General features: G+C 51.5%; 1 protein-coding gene across 1 annotated transcript; it reads right to left on the bottom strand.

The window, feature by feature from the left end:
- ATP6V0C (ATPase H+ transporting V0 subunit c) lies at positions 1-11,079 on the bottom strand. Its single transcript, XM_030958059.1, has 3 exons — positions 10,713-11,079; positions 1,857-2,040; positions 1-836 (listed from the first exon to the last, which is right to left on the bottom strand). The coding sequence occupies exons 1-3, from the start codon at positions 10,786-10,788 to the stop codon at positions 632-634; spliced, it is 465 nt and encodes a 154-aa protein (XP_030813919.1). The 5' UTR covers positions 10,789-11,079; the 3' UTR covers positions 1-631.
- Positions 11,080-13,982: the final 2,903 nt, after the last annotated feature.

Here is a 13,982-nt window from a genome sequence, read left to right as displayed (position 1 = left end):
GCAATGTAGTGAGGAAGTTTTATTTGGAAACATGGTAGAAGTTTGTAACCCAACACTGGGTGCACGACTGATGCCGGAGCATACGCAGTTACTATTGAAACACGGGAGTGTTTCGGACAATTGCTGTAATAAAACACAAAATTCTCATACTCCAATACCAGGACACTACAGCAATCTTTAGAATCAAAATTACATCCAAGGAATTCTCTGCACTTACAATTTACCCCACAGTGTAATCTACCTATATATAAGATTAATATATATAGCATGGGAAATTGAAAATCCTTGCTCCATAGATGTATGAACATGTCAAGTCTTTTATAAATAAACATCCAGTGAAGAGAAAAAATTACATTTCTAGTTCATATTTATACATAAAATACTAACAGCAATGGGTGGAAAATTGCACACGGGCCACCCCAAGCCATGCAGCAGGCCTGGAGCAACCCATCCAAGTTAATATTGAAGTACACACAGGACAGACGAGTCACTAACATATATTGCGCATTTACAAGAGATCAACTACCAAACTGGGACAACTGTACACATTGGAGAAACCATTTTCATTCTGGAGCTTTTTTTTTTTTTTAAACGTAGATTTGTTACATCTCTTTACATCATACCGCAACATTTACTTCGTGGAGAGGATAAGGGCAACAATGAGGCCATAGAGACCCAAGACTTCAGCAAAGATCAAAATGAGGATCATCCCCACAAATAACCTGGGCTGCTGTGCTGTGCCCCGGACACCTGCATCGCCCACGATGCCAATGGCAAAGCCAGCAGCCAGACCGCTGAGACCCACGCTCAAGCCAGCGCCCAGCTGAAGGAAGCTCCTGTGGGACAGAGATGGAAGAATTTCAGTGGCAAGGAACAAGACACCCAGTCTTAAGCCCCTAACTCATTCAACAAGCCCAATGTGTCTCAAAGCAATGCTTACTGACACTCCTAACTCTGATACTTAAAAGATAGGCAGCAGTGAAGGATCTTCACCTGATGTTCATGTGAACATCTGGCCACCAGCAGGCTCAATATGATGTCAGAACAGCACTTGCAGCAATGCCTGTCCCACAGTACTTTGCAGCCTGTTAGTAGCTGCTCATCTCCAGCCACAGCACATTCAGGTGTCTTGCACTGCAGAAGCTGGGCAGGAATGGTCTGGTTTTCCAAGAAGGAGAGCGTCCTGTGGAGCAGTCCCTATCAGTGTCTGCTCACCTGGTAATTGCAAAGGACAATTTGTATCTGCTGTTTTAGACCATGTCTTGTTAGGCCAAGCACACTGCTCATAGGTAGAGCCTCTACAGCAACACAGATGCATGTCACTTCAGCAGCATTGTTTAATTCCAAGAGGGCTCAATCACACCAGTTCCAGCTGTTTTCAGAAGCCAAGAACAGACTAAGTTTCAGACAGTAGCTGCTAGAGGCCCAATGTATAGCTCAAGGATTGACTTACCACAGCAAAAGCAATATTAATTATTTACTTGGATCTCCCAGGCAACAGCAGATCTATTTAGACAGTTTTGGAAACACCTGTGCATCCAGGTCTGGAGTCTGGCATCATGACACAAGCTTTGCCTCCTCTCCCAGTGCTGCCTGGGAGAGGCTTCTTTCAAGCCATAGCCCCACCACATGAGCAGTGGGATGCCCAATTGATCTGTGACAGCCAGTACAGCCAACTCCACTGGGGCTGAGGCATCTGACAGGACAGCTGGAATCCAGCCCATGCTCCAAAGCCTAGCCAAGCACATTTAGCACTGCCAGCCCTTCCAGGGGCCTTGAGCCAAAACCACCCCCACACAGAGCATCAAACAGTGACAGGACAGTCTGAAACAGAACTGCCAGATGCAGCAACTTACTTGAATAGCGTGATTTCAGGTGAGAGGGCATTGGCAATGAGCACTGCCACTACAAGGCCGTAGATTGCTATAATACCCGCCATGACCACAGGGATGATGGACTTCATGATCAGTTCAGGCCTCATGACAGACATGGCTGCAATACCTGTGCCACTCTTTGCTGTTCCATATGCAGCTCCCAAGGCTGGAAGAGGAAAAAAAAAATGCATTACACATATCCCCAAATACCATTTCTTTCACTAGGCTGCAGTTAGAACAGCTAAGTCAGCACAAGGAAGGATTATGCAAAACTAACACAGTCACATGACAGCCAGGAATACTCCCCTAAGGGATGAGGAAGTGACCTACCCAGAGTCCTACTCCAAAAATGAATAAGAGGTGCTGTTCAAACACAACTGATAGCAGAACATCTTCCCAGGCCAGCTTCATAGCAGGGCACACCCCCAGCAGCCATCCATGCCCCTCCGTAGGGGCCAAAATCCAAAGTCCCAAGGGGAACTCCAGTGTTTGTGTCCTCCCAGAGTCCACACTGCAAGGCTCAACAAAGCACATCTGTTTACCCCAGCAGAACATAGCTGAGAGCTGGGCCACCTGAACTGAGTTCAGCTGCACAATCTCCTTTGTGGGGCCCATTCTCCCACAAAAAGCCATTTGCCTATGCTTTGGCTCTGGAGTTAAATGTGCCATTGCAGCTTCATCAGACACACGGAGATAGAAATCAACTCAAATATTACTGCTCCACGTCATTCATTGAAGAAAGGTTCTGGCACATGGAGAGAGTGACCTCACCTATGAAGGATTCCAGTCTGAACACTTGTCAATCCAGCCACTGGAACCACAAAGGAGAGTTTGGCTTGTAGTTTATAGGGGACCACAACCACCTTACACCTAAGGTTTACTCATCATCTCTGTCAACACCTGAGCATGCAGACACCTGCACAGGGTGATGGGTTTATCAGCTGTACCCAAGACCTGCTGGAAGAGTCCAAAGCTCTATCCCTAAGTAACTTCTGCCTTGAAAACTTTGTATTAGTCTCACAGAAACTTCCTCAAATACATCGTTCTTTGATTCTGCAGTACTTGAAAAGACATCATTCCTTTCAGCCTTACTGGGGAGTACTCTGGAAATCCACAGCTTCCTACTGTATTCACCATCATTCAGAGATGATATGCATGTCAACTGCCAGCCAGGAATAAGTCCCTGAAGCAGCGGAGACAGGCATATGGACCTCAGAGGTCAATCCTATTTGGCAAGAAAATGTTCTTGCATCTGTTCTAAAACACTGCTGGAGCGTACTTAAACTGTGGGCATTTAAAGTCTTTGTACTGTTCTGAGACCTAATAGTTACGTCTGCTCCACCCACAGAAAACTAAGGTTTCTCCAAGGGAGACCTGCTTGTTCCACAAAGATGTGTCACTGCCTTACACCAGTATTAAAGCGTGAGATTGTGCAGCTTGTCCTGAAGAGTTGCTGGGAGGTATTTTGATACATGCTTCCCTGCTTCTCACTCAGCCCTCCCATAAAGCCCATATTTGGAGTAGTCATCCTCCTGGCTTGGCACTAGAACCCCACACCATTCATACAAGCAGCACCGCTGCACTAACACAAGATTCATTCTCAAAAGGAAGTTCAGTTTTAGTTACAAAAACCTGAAGGGAAAGTCTCATTAACTACCAATTTGTTCTCTGCTAGCAAAGCTCTTGAACCTTGACTGGCACCAAGTGATGTAAAGGGCTATTTTGGGCTATTCAGAACTAGAACCCAACTTAGGAAGCTTGAGCCAGGAGCAACTTCTATCTGCAAATATAAGATGAACCTGGAAATGAGCACATGGACTTAATCAGCCATTTCAGTGAGGGCTCTGTTTAGGGTCTAGCCCTTAGGAGCTCTAGAAAGAAATCACTGACTTGAACTAGGAAACCTTTTTGTTGGACGAAGCACCTTCTAAGAGCTGGAACTAAGCCTGAATCCTGGTTCCACTGGCTACTCTGGGTACAGAATTTAGCAGAAACCACTTCTCCTGTCCGCAATCTTTTACAACCCTCTCAAAAAAATGCAGAGGCTTATGAGGGAAGTTCACTATTTAAAGTTTTATCAGGCATCACTTCCTCCAAAAGCATGAAGCTACTTGAGGGTGTTGCAATTAATGCAGTGATGGATTAGAGAAGGTGATTTTGTAACCCCACTTACAAGAAAGTCAGCTTGCTCAAGCTTTTGTGGTGGGGCAGTGCAGCACGAGTTTGTCAGTTCCCAGTTAAAATCCCAGAAGAGGCCAGATCTTATGCCTTGAATTTGTTTTAGATACAGTTTGAAAGAAAGCCTATGTTTACCAGTCTTCACATGACAGTCTTAGATGTCACTGAAACTCTACTGAACTCCCACTGGTGGCCACACAGAGCTTCAGAGCTTGGCACATCTGCTCCCAAGGAAGCCTTTACCACCACCCCAACCAAGAGACATCTCCAGCACCTTACAAGGCAGCTTTACTAGTCTGGCAAGTAGTCCTTGTATCTTTGACATTATCTCAGCATTACAGGGAAGGTGGCAAAGACAATACCTGCTTCCCACCATGCCTCTAAGTGGCACAGCCACTCAGTTTTGGGCTACGGACACTCTGGACAATGTTCCTTCACACCTTCACATCTACCTTGCAGCAGCTCTAAACAACTGAAGCACATATACTCATATGCTACATTTAAATATCCCTGATCGATTGGAAGGATGTGTTTTCCAAAATCTTGCTAAACAGGGTTTGAGGAGAGCTCTGTGGCAGACACTGGAAATGGGGCAAGAGCTGTACCTCTGCTACACACCAGGACTCTGGGTTTCTGTGTCAGCTCATCCAGCTCCCTCACCTCTAACATGCAGGCCAAGCAAGCTCCAAACACTACCTTTAAAGAGGTAGACCTGTCAAAACATTTACCTGGCAGGTCAAAAAGCACTTCACCTATCTAGTTCACCAGAGACAATCCATGCTGGTCTCTAACCAGGAATTGTGCCATTTAGAAGTTCAATGATGTTACAATACACAGAAGTTGCAATGCACATCACTCAAGACCATGTACTCCCAGTGATCCTGTTTCAAGGGGTAACCCCCTTGTGAAATACTTTATTTACTCCTTGAACTCACAGCCCAGAGTTGATTTATGTACTGCTCCTGGGGGCAAAATGCCCTCCCTTCTGGGCTGAGGATATGCTGCATGGCACCTCACCATATCTGTCCCTTTAAAAGTGACAGCAGAGGGAGTGGGGCTGTGCAGCTCCAGGATCAAGTATAAACTAGACAGACACTTGCCAGATAGGCTGTAGTGTCAAAGACTGAAGACTGGTTGTACTCTTGCCACTGCCACAGCTTTCCACAGGGTTCTGCCAGCATCCTGCTCTTCAGATCAAGGGCAGTCCCAGTATCAGAACCAACCTTTTCCAGCTCCAGCAGCTGACTGTGCTCAGTCAGGTCACACACCAAGAAGAGTAACCTTGCAATTAAATCAGATGCAAGTCACTCCCTTGATACAGAAAGAGGCTGTGAGGAGCCTTCCAAGTCAGGAGATCTAGTAGCACAGATCCAGTTTCACCAGCTGACATATTCACACAGGCTCAGCCCAGGAACAGGCTCAGAACCAGCCACATACACTCCAGTAGCATTTGGTCCATTCAAAGCCAGGGACTCCTCCCACATCCCACCATGGTGAAGCAGATTTCCACTCTGCACATGAGAGATTTGCAGAGCACTAACATGCAGAACTTGCCTGCATGAGAAGTGAGCTAGTAATAAAAGCCAGCTTTCCAATTAGGATACCACTGGCTACTATCACAGCAAGCATGAAGGACCATTTGGGATGAGCACTTACATCTGGAGCCTTTTAAAACTAATCATTATCAAATGGGCTGCCCTCTGCAGTAGGCAGGCTTCCCTGGGAGCAGATAGGCACCAATTCACCAACATCTATTCATCCCTGAGCAGGCTGTTCTTAAAAGGCTGGAGAAATGTTCGAGGTGACATCCAGGTGAAGTACAGTCCTTGCTTTGCCATACCAGAAACCTGGACACTTCCAAAGAAACAGGCTCCTTCCCACAGGTTGGCCCTGCCCCCTCCCACCCCACCACATTCAACAGCGCCACCTCAGGTTACAGTAATGGATACTTTTGGAAAAAGCCTGCTGCTCCGCCCAGGTGCAGCTGCACAGAACAGACAAGCTTCCTTAGGTGAACTGTACTGAAGCCTATGCAAATTCTCATCACACTGGCTGAAGCCTGTTCCCCAATGAAAACCCGAGGAGTAAACAGTGAAGCCGCTCTACAGGAAGCTGTAAGCTCTGAACCCTTTCGTGAGTCATCTGTTTCAGGATTAGGGATAACTTTTTGTTCTTCCATAATGTAATGAAAGGCTGCTAACACTGTCAGCTTACTGCATTATCAAAAATTCTCCAAGACTGGCAGGCCTTTTAGTCTTGGGTCAATACATCTGAGAACTTAAAAAACCACCAGCTCCTTTAGACATTGCTGTAATAGCAGCAGTTCAAGGAAAATAAAGGATCTGTGAGCCAACTGTCCAAGAGCTGCTTCAACTGGCACTCTGGATTGTCTGACACAGCACACAGAGCTCTTTGATTTTTTAAGTATGGTAAAGCACTTATGCCATGGAGCACAGGCTTGTCCTTCTGCAAGCAGCAAAGTCCATCCAGACACTTGTTACATATCTTTATCATCAAAGAGGTTCCCTCACAACACCTTAAAGACGACCCATTTCACAAACCAGGTGACCAGTGTATTCCAGGTACTGACTGGCAGAGCAGTGTGTTACACCACTTAGCAAGACCCCTTCCTAACCAGCAGGTCTCAGGGGAGCTTAGAACACTCAGCAGCACCCACAGCTCTGCTGCCCCATTGCTGTGGCATGGGATAGCCCATGTCCCCTGCCTGCACCCAGCAGACACTCCTGTGGCCACAGCAGCCTGACCCAAAGCCTTGGGCTCATACGATTCAAAGTCTGAAGGAAGTGAGTGCAGCCAGTTACACCTCACTGGAGAAGCACACACTGCTGTAAACCATTGCTTCAAGGTATACCCAACAGCCTGGTCAGGCTGGGACGTTGTTCACTTTGCAACATCTATGCGCAACCAGTCAGGCTCTGGAGATGGAAGAGGCCAGTTCTAGGAAGGAAAAAAGCTGACCAAGAGGTCCTGAGGCAGCTGTTCCCACCACAGGGGAAACACCTGCAGGCTGTGTAGTGACTCCAGGGTGACACAGGGATCCATCAGAAGCCACAGTACAAACTGCAGCATAACTGCTTAAGCCATGTTCTGCAGAGCCAATGGTTTATAATGATGATCCATCTCATTCTCTGATGTTCCCAAGACTGGCATTTACTGTGTGGAAATGATGCCCTTGTTGAGACGCCTTCCCTCATTCTCAAGCTGTAGAAACATCACCTACTTCAGTTCTGTTACAGCACTTAGGTCTTAGCCATCCACTGCTTTACCTGCTGTAAAGGACAAAAACTTAAGCTAATCTCTATTGCAGACAGTCTGGTAGTTCACACACCTGCCCACATCACAAGCACCCTCATTTGGATTAGAAAATTACCTTGAGCTGCACTCCATCATCTTATTTTTACTTGCAAGCAGCTCTCCTGTTCCACCTCCCCACCTCTCAGACAGTATTTTGGGAAGCACAGGTGCCATTTGCCTTTGAGGATACAAGCTGTTTATAGTCATGATGCCTTCCAGAATCAGACTGTGCAGGGCTGTCAGCTGCACCAAACTACATGTTCTGAGCCAACTATTTCACCATGGAGGTCCCTTAAAAGCCAACAAACTGCTAGGAGATCTAAAGCCCTAGTTTAAAATGAAAGAACTATTTCACTGCAGCAAAAATTAGAAAACACAGGACTAATTTAACACTGGTGGCTAAAGTTCTCTTCATGAAGAATCTTCCAGCTGCTCGGCAGTTCAGCAGGTATTGAAGGCACAGAATGCCCAGCGGGAGTTCAGGCCTAAGGACAACTCCTCTCAGCATGGAGGGCGCAGTGGGCACACCTGTGACAGCTCTGCACAGAGAACCAGCTGAACCAGAGCACACAGAACCAGACAGCTCTGCCCAACACCACACTTGTCCATTCTGGTGTGCTCAAATCACATGAAAAAGCTACAATAATTTAATTACTCAACAGCACCTGACCCACCACATTTCACACATGGGAAATAAGGAACTGCAGCAATGAGAACAAGTTGTAATCTGCAAATAACCAGACAGGCTCAAAGATGGCCAAGGTCACAGCAGCCTGCTCCTGTCTCTTGCTGACCAGAACAAGTTCTGCTATCTATTTACCATCAGCAAGTAGTGCTCACACAGCACATAGGCCTGCTCCAAGTCGCTTGTTTTCACATCAAACTAGCCTGGACAGTATAGAACCTGAACATGTTTACTAGAAACATATCTTGGAACTACAAGCTCCACAAGAATGTGATCTTTAGATATAGCATGAGTCAGACATGATTCACTGCACTAATTAACACGGATCCAGGACAATTTTAGAGTTTTAACTGCTTGTCCAGATTTAGCTCCTTACTTCAAAATCAGGGGTTTTTTTAACAACTACCATCAGAACATGCTGTGATGCAACATGCCAGTTACAAAAGCTACATAACACTGCAAGTTTTAGTTTATCCTCTGTTGACACCTCTGCCATATTGCCTTAAAAATACAAACTGCTTCACTGAACAGCCACATCTAAGAAATAATTTCCCATCAGCACTACTTATAACCTGTTGTCCAGCACCTGAACACATCACTGGCCCTGGCAAGAGTACCTGCATGGCTCAGACCTGCTGGTATTACAACATCATTAAGGTCAGGATAGACCTCTGAACTCATTAAATCCAGGACTACTAGACAGATTCTGCATCAAGGACCTCTCACAAAACAGCTGCAACACAACAGACACCAAACCTTCATCAATACAGCTTATGCACTGACTTTGCATTCTCCCACTCAAACATTCCCTTTGCAATCCCACAGCACCATGCTGTCATGCTGCAGCTTCGAGGAAAGGCTTCTCTGCTGGTTCAGACACGCCTGCACCACTCAAAACTCCTGTTAAAGAGCTGACTCAAGTTTGCATCCCTCACTCATGTTTCAGCTGAAGCACACTCACACATCACAAACATGGTGTCTAAAGCCATACAGCCACATTCTTTTGCTTCCAAAGTCCATTCTGCAAGAGGAAATCAGCAACTCCTTCCTTGGAAGGAAAGCTCACTATTTAGGACCATTTTGCAAAATGCAGTGAACCATTGACTACTTTTTCCCAACAAATAACTAGGTCTTAGTTTCCTCCTCCATTATCTTCAGTAGCCAAGAGGCAGGTAGGTCAGCAGTCCCAGCTCTGGCTCCTACAGTATTTCAACCATTGACTTTCAGGAAAATTTTTACCTGTCAAGTGTGAGTAAAGTGTCTGAAATCCAAGGTGGCAGGCCACTGACTGCCCTCAGCATGAACATCTGCATCCCACTACCATGTACAAACTAAGCAAGACTAAACACAACTAACCAAGCTTTTGTTTTATCAAAAATTTAAGTCACAAACATGGCTGGTGTGGAACCAGTCCATGGTGCCCACACCAGCATGGCTAGACAGCTTCCTCTCAAGCACTAATTTTAATTCACTGTCCACTTGGCTCTTTGCATGATTTCATCTCCCACACACATCAATCAGGAGCAGCTTCCCAAAAGCCATTCTGCAGACCCAGCCACCATCCTAGAGGCCATATTAACACAATGAGATCCCAAGCACCTCAACAGCACTTATGCAGCTTGAGCTACAACCAATTCAGGACTAGAAGGGAGCCAAAGACCAGTAAGTATGTTCACATCTGTGGAGACATGGGCTAAGCTTCAGAAAGGAAAGCCAGATTAGTTCCTAATTGTTTTATTCCTAATTACTGTGATACCTGCATTTGGGAAAAAAACAGCTGAAGCCTTCCCCATGTTAGATCCAAAAGGGAACAGCAGGTCTGCGCCCACCAAAGACCAACAAACGCTGTGCAGGAACAGCAGTCACCTTCTGTAGGTTTAACAAGGCTCTGAGAGACAATGCATTAAATGATGGTATTTCTGGCGTAAACCAGCATTTATGGTCCCTACATCTGTGCTCCTTCAGTGGGGAGAGCAGTGCCGCAGGATGACCCAATTTACACCGCACTGAGCTCGCTGCCTGGAGACGCAGAGGGAGGGCCATGGAGCAGGGCTTCCCCGTGCCCCGGCATCCCCGGTTCCGCGGGGCAGCTCAGAGCCCGTCCATCGCCTGCAATGGCATTAACGTCTCTAAGGCGGCCTGCCCGCCAAACGACCGCACATTTGTGTTTAATCCCATTAAAAACCGGTCTTGCGTTATCCGGGGAATGGTTTAGATACCACGTCCGATTCACAGTGGGAGAAGCGCCGCCGCCGCGGAGGCCAGGGGAGGCAGAGCCGGGGACTCCGCGGGGAGCCGGCACCGGGGTACGACCCCCCACCAGCACCGCGTCCGCAGCCCCGGGGGGACCCCGGCCCGCGGCTGCCCGGGGAAAGGGCGGGGGGACGACGACGACGGCCCGGGCGGCACCGCCGCAGTCACGTGGCCTCGGGGGCTCCGCCGGCGGTGACGTCACCGGCACGGACCCTCCGCTGCCCTCGAGAGCCCGGATGAAGCGGGGAGGGGGGTGGGGGCGCCCCCAGGAATCCCAGCCCCTGCCGGCGAGGGCGCCCCGCCGGGGCAGGGGGAGTGACAGGGAAAAAGAAGCCGCTTCCCCCACACCGTGCTCCCCCTCCTCCCCACCCTCCCTCCGGCCCCTCCCGTTGCCGGTCGGTGCTCACCGCTGAAGACCATGGCGGCCGAAGCGCCCATCACGGCGAAGAAGGAGGCGTACTCGGGGCTGGCGCCGGAGGACATGGCTGCGCGAGCCGGGCCGGGCCGAGGCGCCGCTAGAGTCGGAGCGCGAGAGGGCGGGGGAAAGGCGGAAAGCTCCGCGGCGGCGCCGGTCCTCGGCGGGCAGTGCTCGGCCACAAAATGGCGGGGGAGCGGGCGGGGCAGAGGGAGCCGGGGTGGGGGCGCAGGGCGGGCGGCGGCGAGGCCCGGGGCGCGGAAGCTCCGTCCCGGCGGGAGTGGCGGCGGCGCGCGCGCTGCGCCCTAAATACGGCCTCCGCAGGACAAAATGGCGGCGGCCCGCCCGTCACGTGATCGCACCCACCGCCCCCGCCCGCCCCGCCCTCGGCGCATACCACGCGCGCGGCAGGGGGGATGCCCGCTCGCGCGCTCCTCACTCCTCCTCCCCGCGCCCCGATCCCGGTTCCGCGGCGCGGCCGCCGGCGAGGTCAGCGGCATCCGGGCTCCCTCGCCCGCCCACAGGTCGCAGCGGCGGCGCTGGCTGCCCGACTCAGATGCCCTCCCCTCGTTCCCCCCTCCGCGCCGCCTGGTTGAGCCCGTCCCGCCCGACGGCGGCGGTCCGCTGAGCGTGATTCAGCTCTCATTAGCATAAGGGGCGTGTCCCGTCACGGCCCCGCCCACGCGGCGGCGGCCTTCCCTCGGCCCGGGGGTGTTCGAGTCGTGTCCGTGTGTCTCTTGCCCCTGTCCTGTCCCCCTGTCCTGTCTGTGTGTCGTGTCCCTGCAGCACCGCCCGGGGCGTGTCCCGTTACCTGACCCCGGGACGCGGCTCCTGCCGCGTATCCCCATGTCCGTGTGCCGTGTTCGGTGCCGCATCCCCCACGGCGCATCCCGTCGGCATGTGCCGTTACCCCGGTGCCATGTCCCGTGTCCCATGTGCCATGTTCCCCGTGCCATGTCCTCCCCAGCACATCTGTGTGCCAGGTGCCACCCGCCCTGTGCCTTGCCTGCGTGCTGTGCCCCCTTTCCTGTCAGGCCCTGTTGCCTGAGCTGTGGTCAGCTGTTGTGAGCCTCCCACGAGGCATCAGCTGTGCCCGTGGGGCCTTGCTGGCTTGGGGTTCCCTCTAGGGCCTTCCAGCCCCTGCACTCCACATCTTCCAAGGGTCCAGTACCAGTAGCATCTGTTGGAGTTCCACTGCCGTCCCAGCCATCGATCCTGCTCCCTTGGATGTGACAACCAGCCCCTGGCCCATCCTTTTCCCCAGGCTGGAGGTGAGCGCGTGGGCTGGATCTGAACCGTGCTATCATCCCTCCATAGGCTTTGCCACCTGCTCTCTCCTGCAGGTGCTTCCCTGAGCCAAACCTATCTCAAATCATCCCAGAGGGATGCTCCTACAGCCCATCCTGGAAGGGTGACTCATGCCAGCCATTCTGTTACCCAGGATTTGGGGGGTCATTAACAGTTCCTGCTGCCACAAATCTGGATGAGCTTTCCATGTCCCAAAACACCAGGTCTCTTAATTACTCAAGGGCCACCTGCCTGTGTTGCCACTTTTCTGTCCCCCTCAGCCTTGTTAGAGCCCACAGGGAAGCTGAGGACAGGATTTACTTTGGCAAATTCCTTTGCTGCTGCTTGAGCATAAAGAGCCCTGGCACTTCTGTGGGCAGAGGTGGCTGGTATGTGCTGGGGACTGGCAGCAGGGCATGCTGGTCCTGAGGGGGACACTGTCTTGTGGCAGGCTGTCACCAGGTCTTCATGGGGACATCCAGCACATGGCCCATGGCAGAGGTTGGCTGGAAGCACAAAGAGAAGCAGTGGGCTGGGGGTCAGCCACAGAGGTGGAGCCTGTCCTGAGCCCTGGCAGAGGTGGGTGCAGGGGCTGTGCGTCCCATCTGGGGAGCACATTGCCACTGTCACCACCAGCACTGCCACCAGCACTACCACAATCATCATCACTGCCACCACCAGCACCACTCCCCCCATTGCTGCTTTTCCACGCTGGGACATGAACTTTTTCAGTGTGGTCATCGTTGTCATCACTCTGTGGTGGTGGCTGTCACTGCTAGCAGTGTTTCCAGCAGCTCAAATTAACCTTTCACTGTCACAGGACAATCCCTGCCTCTAGGCTCCAGAGCAATTGGTCACTGAGTGAATTTCTCACCCTTTGGGCCACTGGCAGCATCAGCAGTTTGCTCACCAGATTTGGGCTGGTGAGGGGAGATGGGGCCTGGCCTGTGGTGCCTCATCCCACCCTGGTGCTCAGGTCTGTGCCCTCCTGGTGCTCACCTGGGCTGGGTCTGGCCATGCTGCCACCAGCCCTCACCTGGAGTGGGCATCTCTCCCAACACTGTGCCTGGCCTGGCTGCAGTGAGGGGACCTTGCAAGGTGCAGAGCCCAGAGAGTGCCATGAGCATCCTGGCTGGCAGGGATGAGCCCAGATCTCTGCCCCATGGAATTTATCTGTGGGTGATGGGTGCTGTCTTCTTGTTGGGCGAGAGCCTCAAAGCCCCAAGGACACCAAGAGACTGGAGCAACACCAGCAACAATATTTGGAGCAGGGACTCAGGGCCCAGGGTGGATTTTAAGGGCCCCTAAAGGCTGCTCTTCCCCCTGTGCCTGTCCCGGTCCCGGTGGGCAGCCCGGGCAGCCGGTGGAGCGGCTCCGTGGCCGCGGCGCTGCTGCCTCCTCCTCCCGTGCCCCTCCCGGCCGGCGCTGCCCGCCGATCATCCGGCCCCATCCCCGCTCCGTCTGCCGGCGAGCGGCCACCCCGGCCCACAAAGAGCCTCCTGGAGCCGGGAGCTCACGAGTGGCGGCGGCGGTGCCGCTCTGGGGATGCCGTGTCTGCGGAGGGGTTGAGCAGCGGCGCCCCGAGCGCCGAGCTCGCCTCCCTCCGCCCTTTGGAACTGCCGGGAGTCTCCCTGCCCCTGCGTCGTGCTCCAGCACCTTGAGCCAAGCCCTCTTCTCCTTCCTTCTCCGCCTCCCATGCTCTTCATCTGGGACTCATTCCATGTCTCTGGGTCTCAGTTCTCCAGCATTAAAGGTCCAATAAGTTGTTTGGGTTTCACCTGAAATTGCTGATTCACAGCGAGGATATTTTTTTAAGCTCTTGGCAACAAAATTTCCTTTCAAAACATTGCATTTTATATTTTCCCTGCGGCATGTATTTATTCAGCCTCCTCCTACCCGGGTGGAGCCATGGAGGTCACGGTGGAGTCAGTGTGGCTCCCCCTGCACATGCTGGCGCCAACACTCTTAAGGGTTT

This window comes from Camarhynchus parvulus, chromosome 14 (genome assembly GCF_901933205.1).
Source record: "Camarhynchus parvulus chromosome 14, STF_HiC, whole genome shotgun sequence".
Lineage (NCBI taxonomy): Eukaryota > Metazoa > Chordata > Aves > Passeriformes > Thraupidae > Camarhynchus > Camarhynchus parvulus.
This window is presented reverse-complemented; position numbering and strand designations above follow the sequence as displayed.

Excerpts from the sequence above, each read along its gene's own strand:
- ATP6V0C (XM_030958059.1), bottom strand. The coding sequence starts at position 10,788 with ATGTCCTCCGGCGCCAGCCCCGAGTACGCCTCCTTCTTCGCCGTGATG. Across the intron at positions 2,041-10,712 it reads GGCCGCCATGGTCTTCAGCG|CCTTGGGAGCTGCATATGGA; the intron begins GTGAGCACCGAC and ends TTCCTCTTCCAG. Across the intron at positions 837-1,856 it reads CCTGAAATCACGCTATTCAA|GAGCTTCCTTCAGCTGGGCG; the intron begins GTAAGTTGCTGC and ends TCTGTCCCACAG.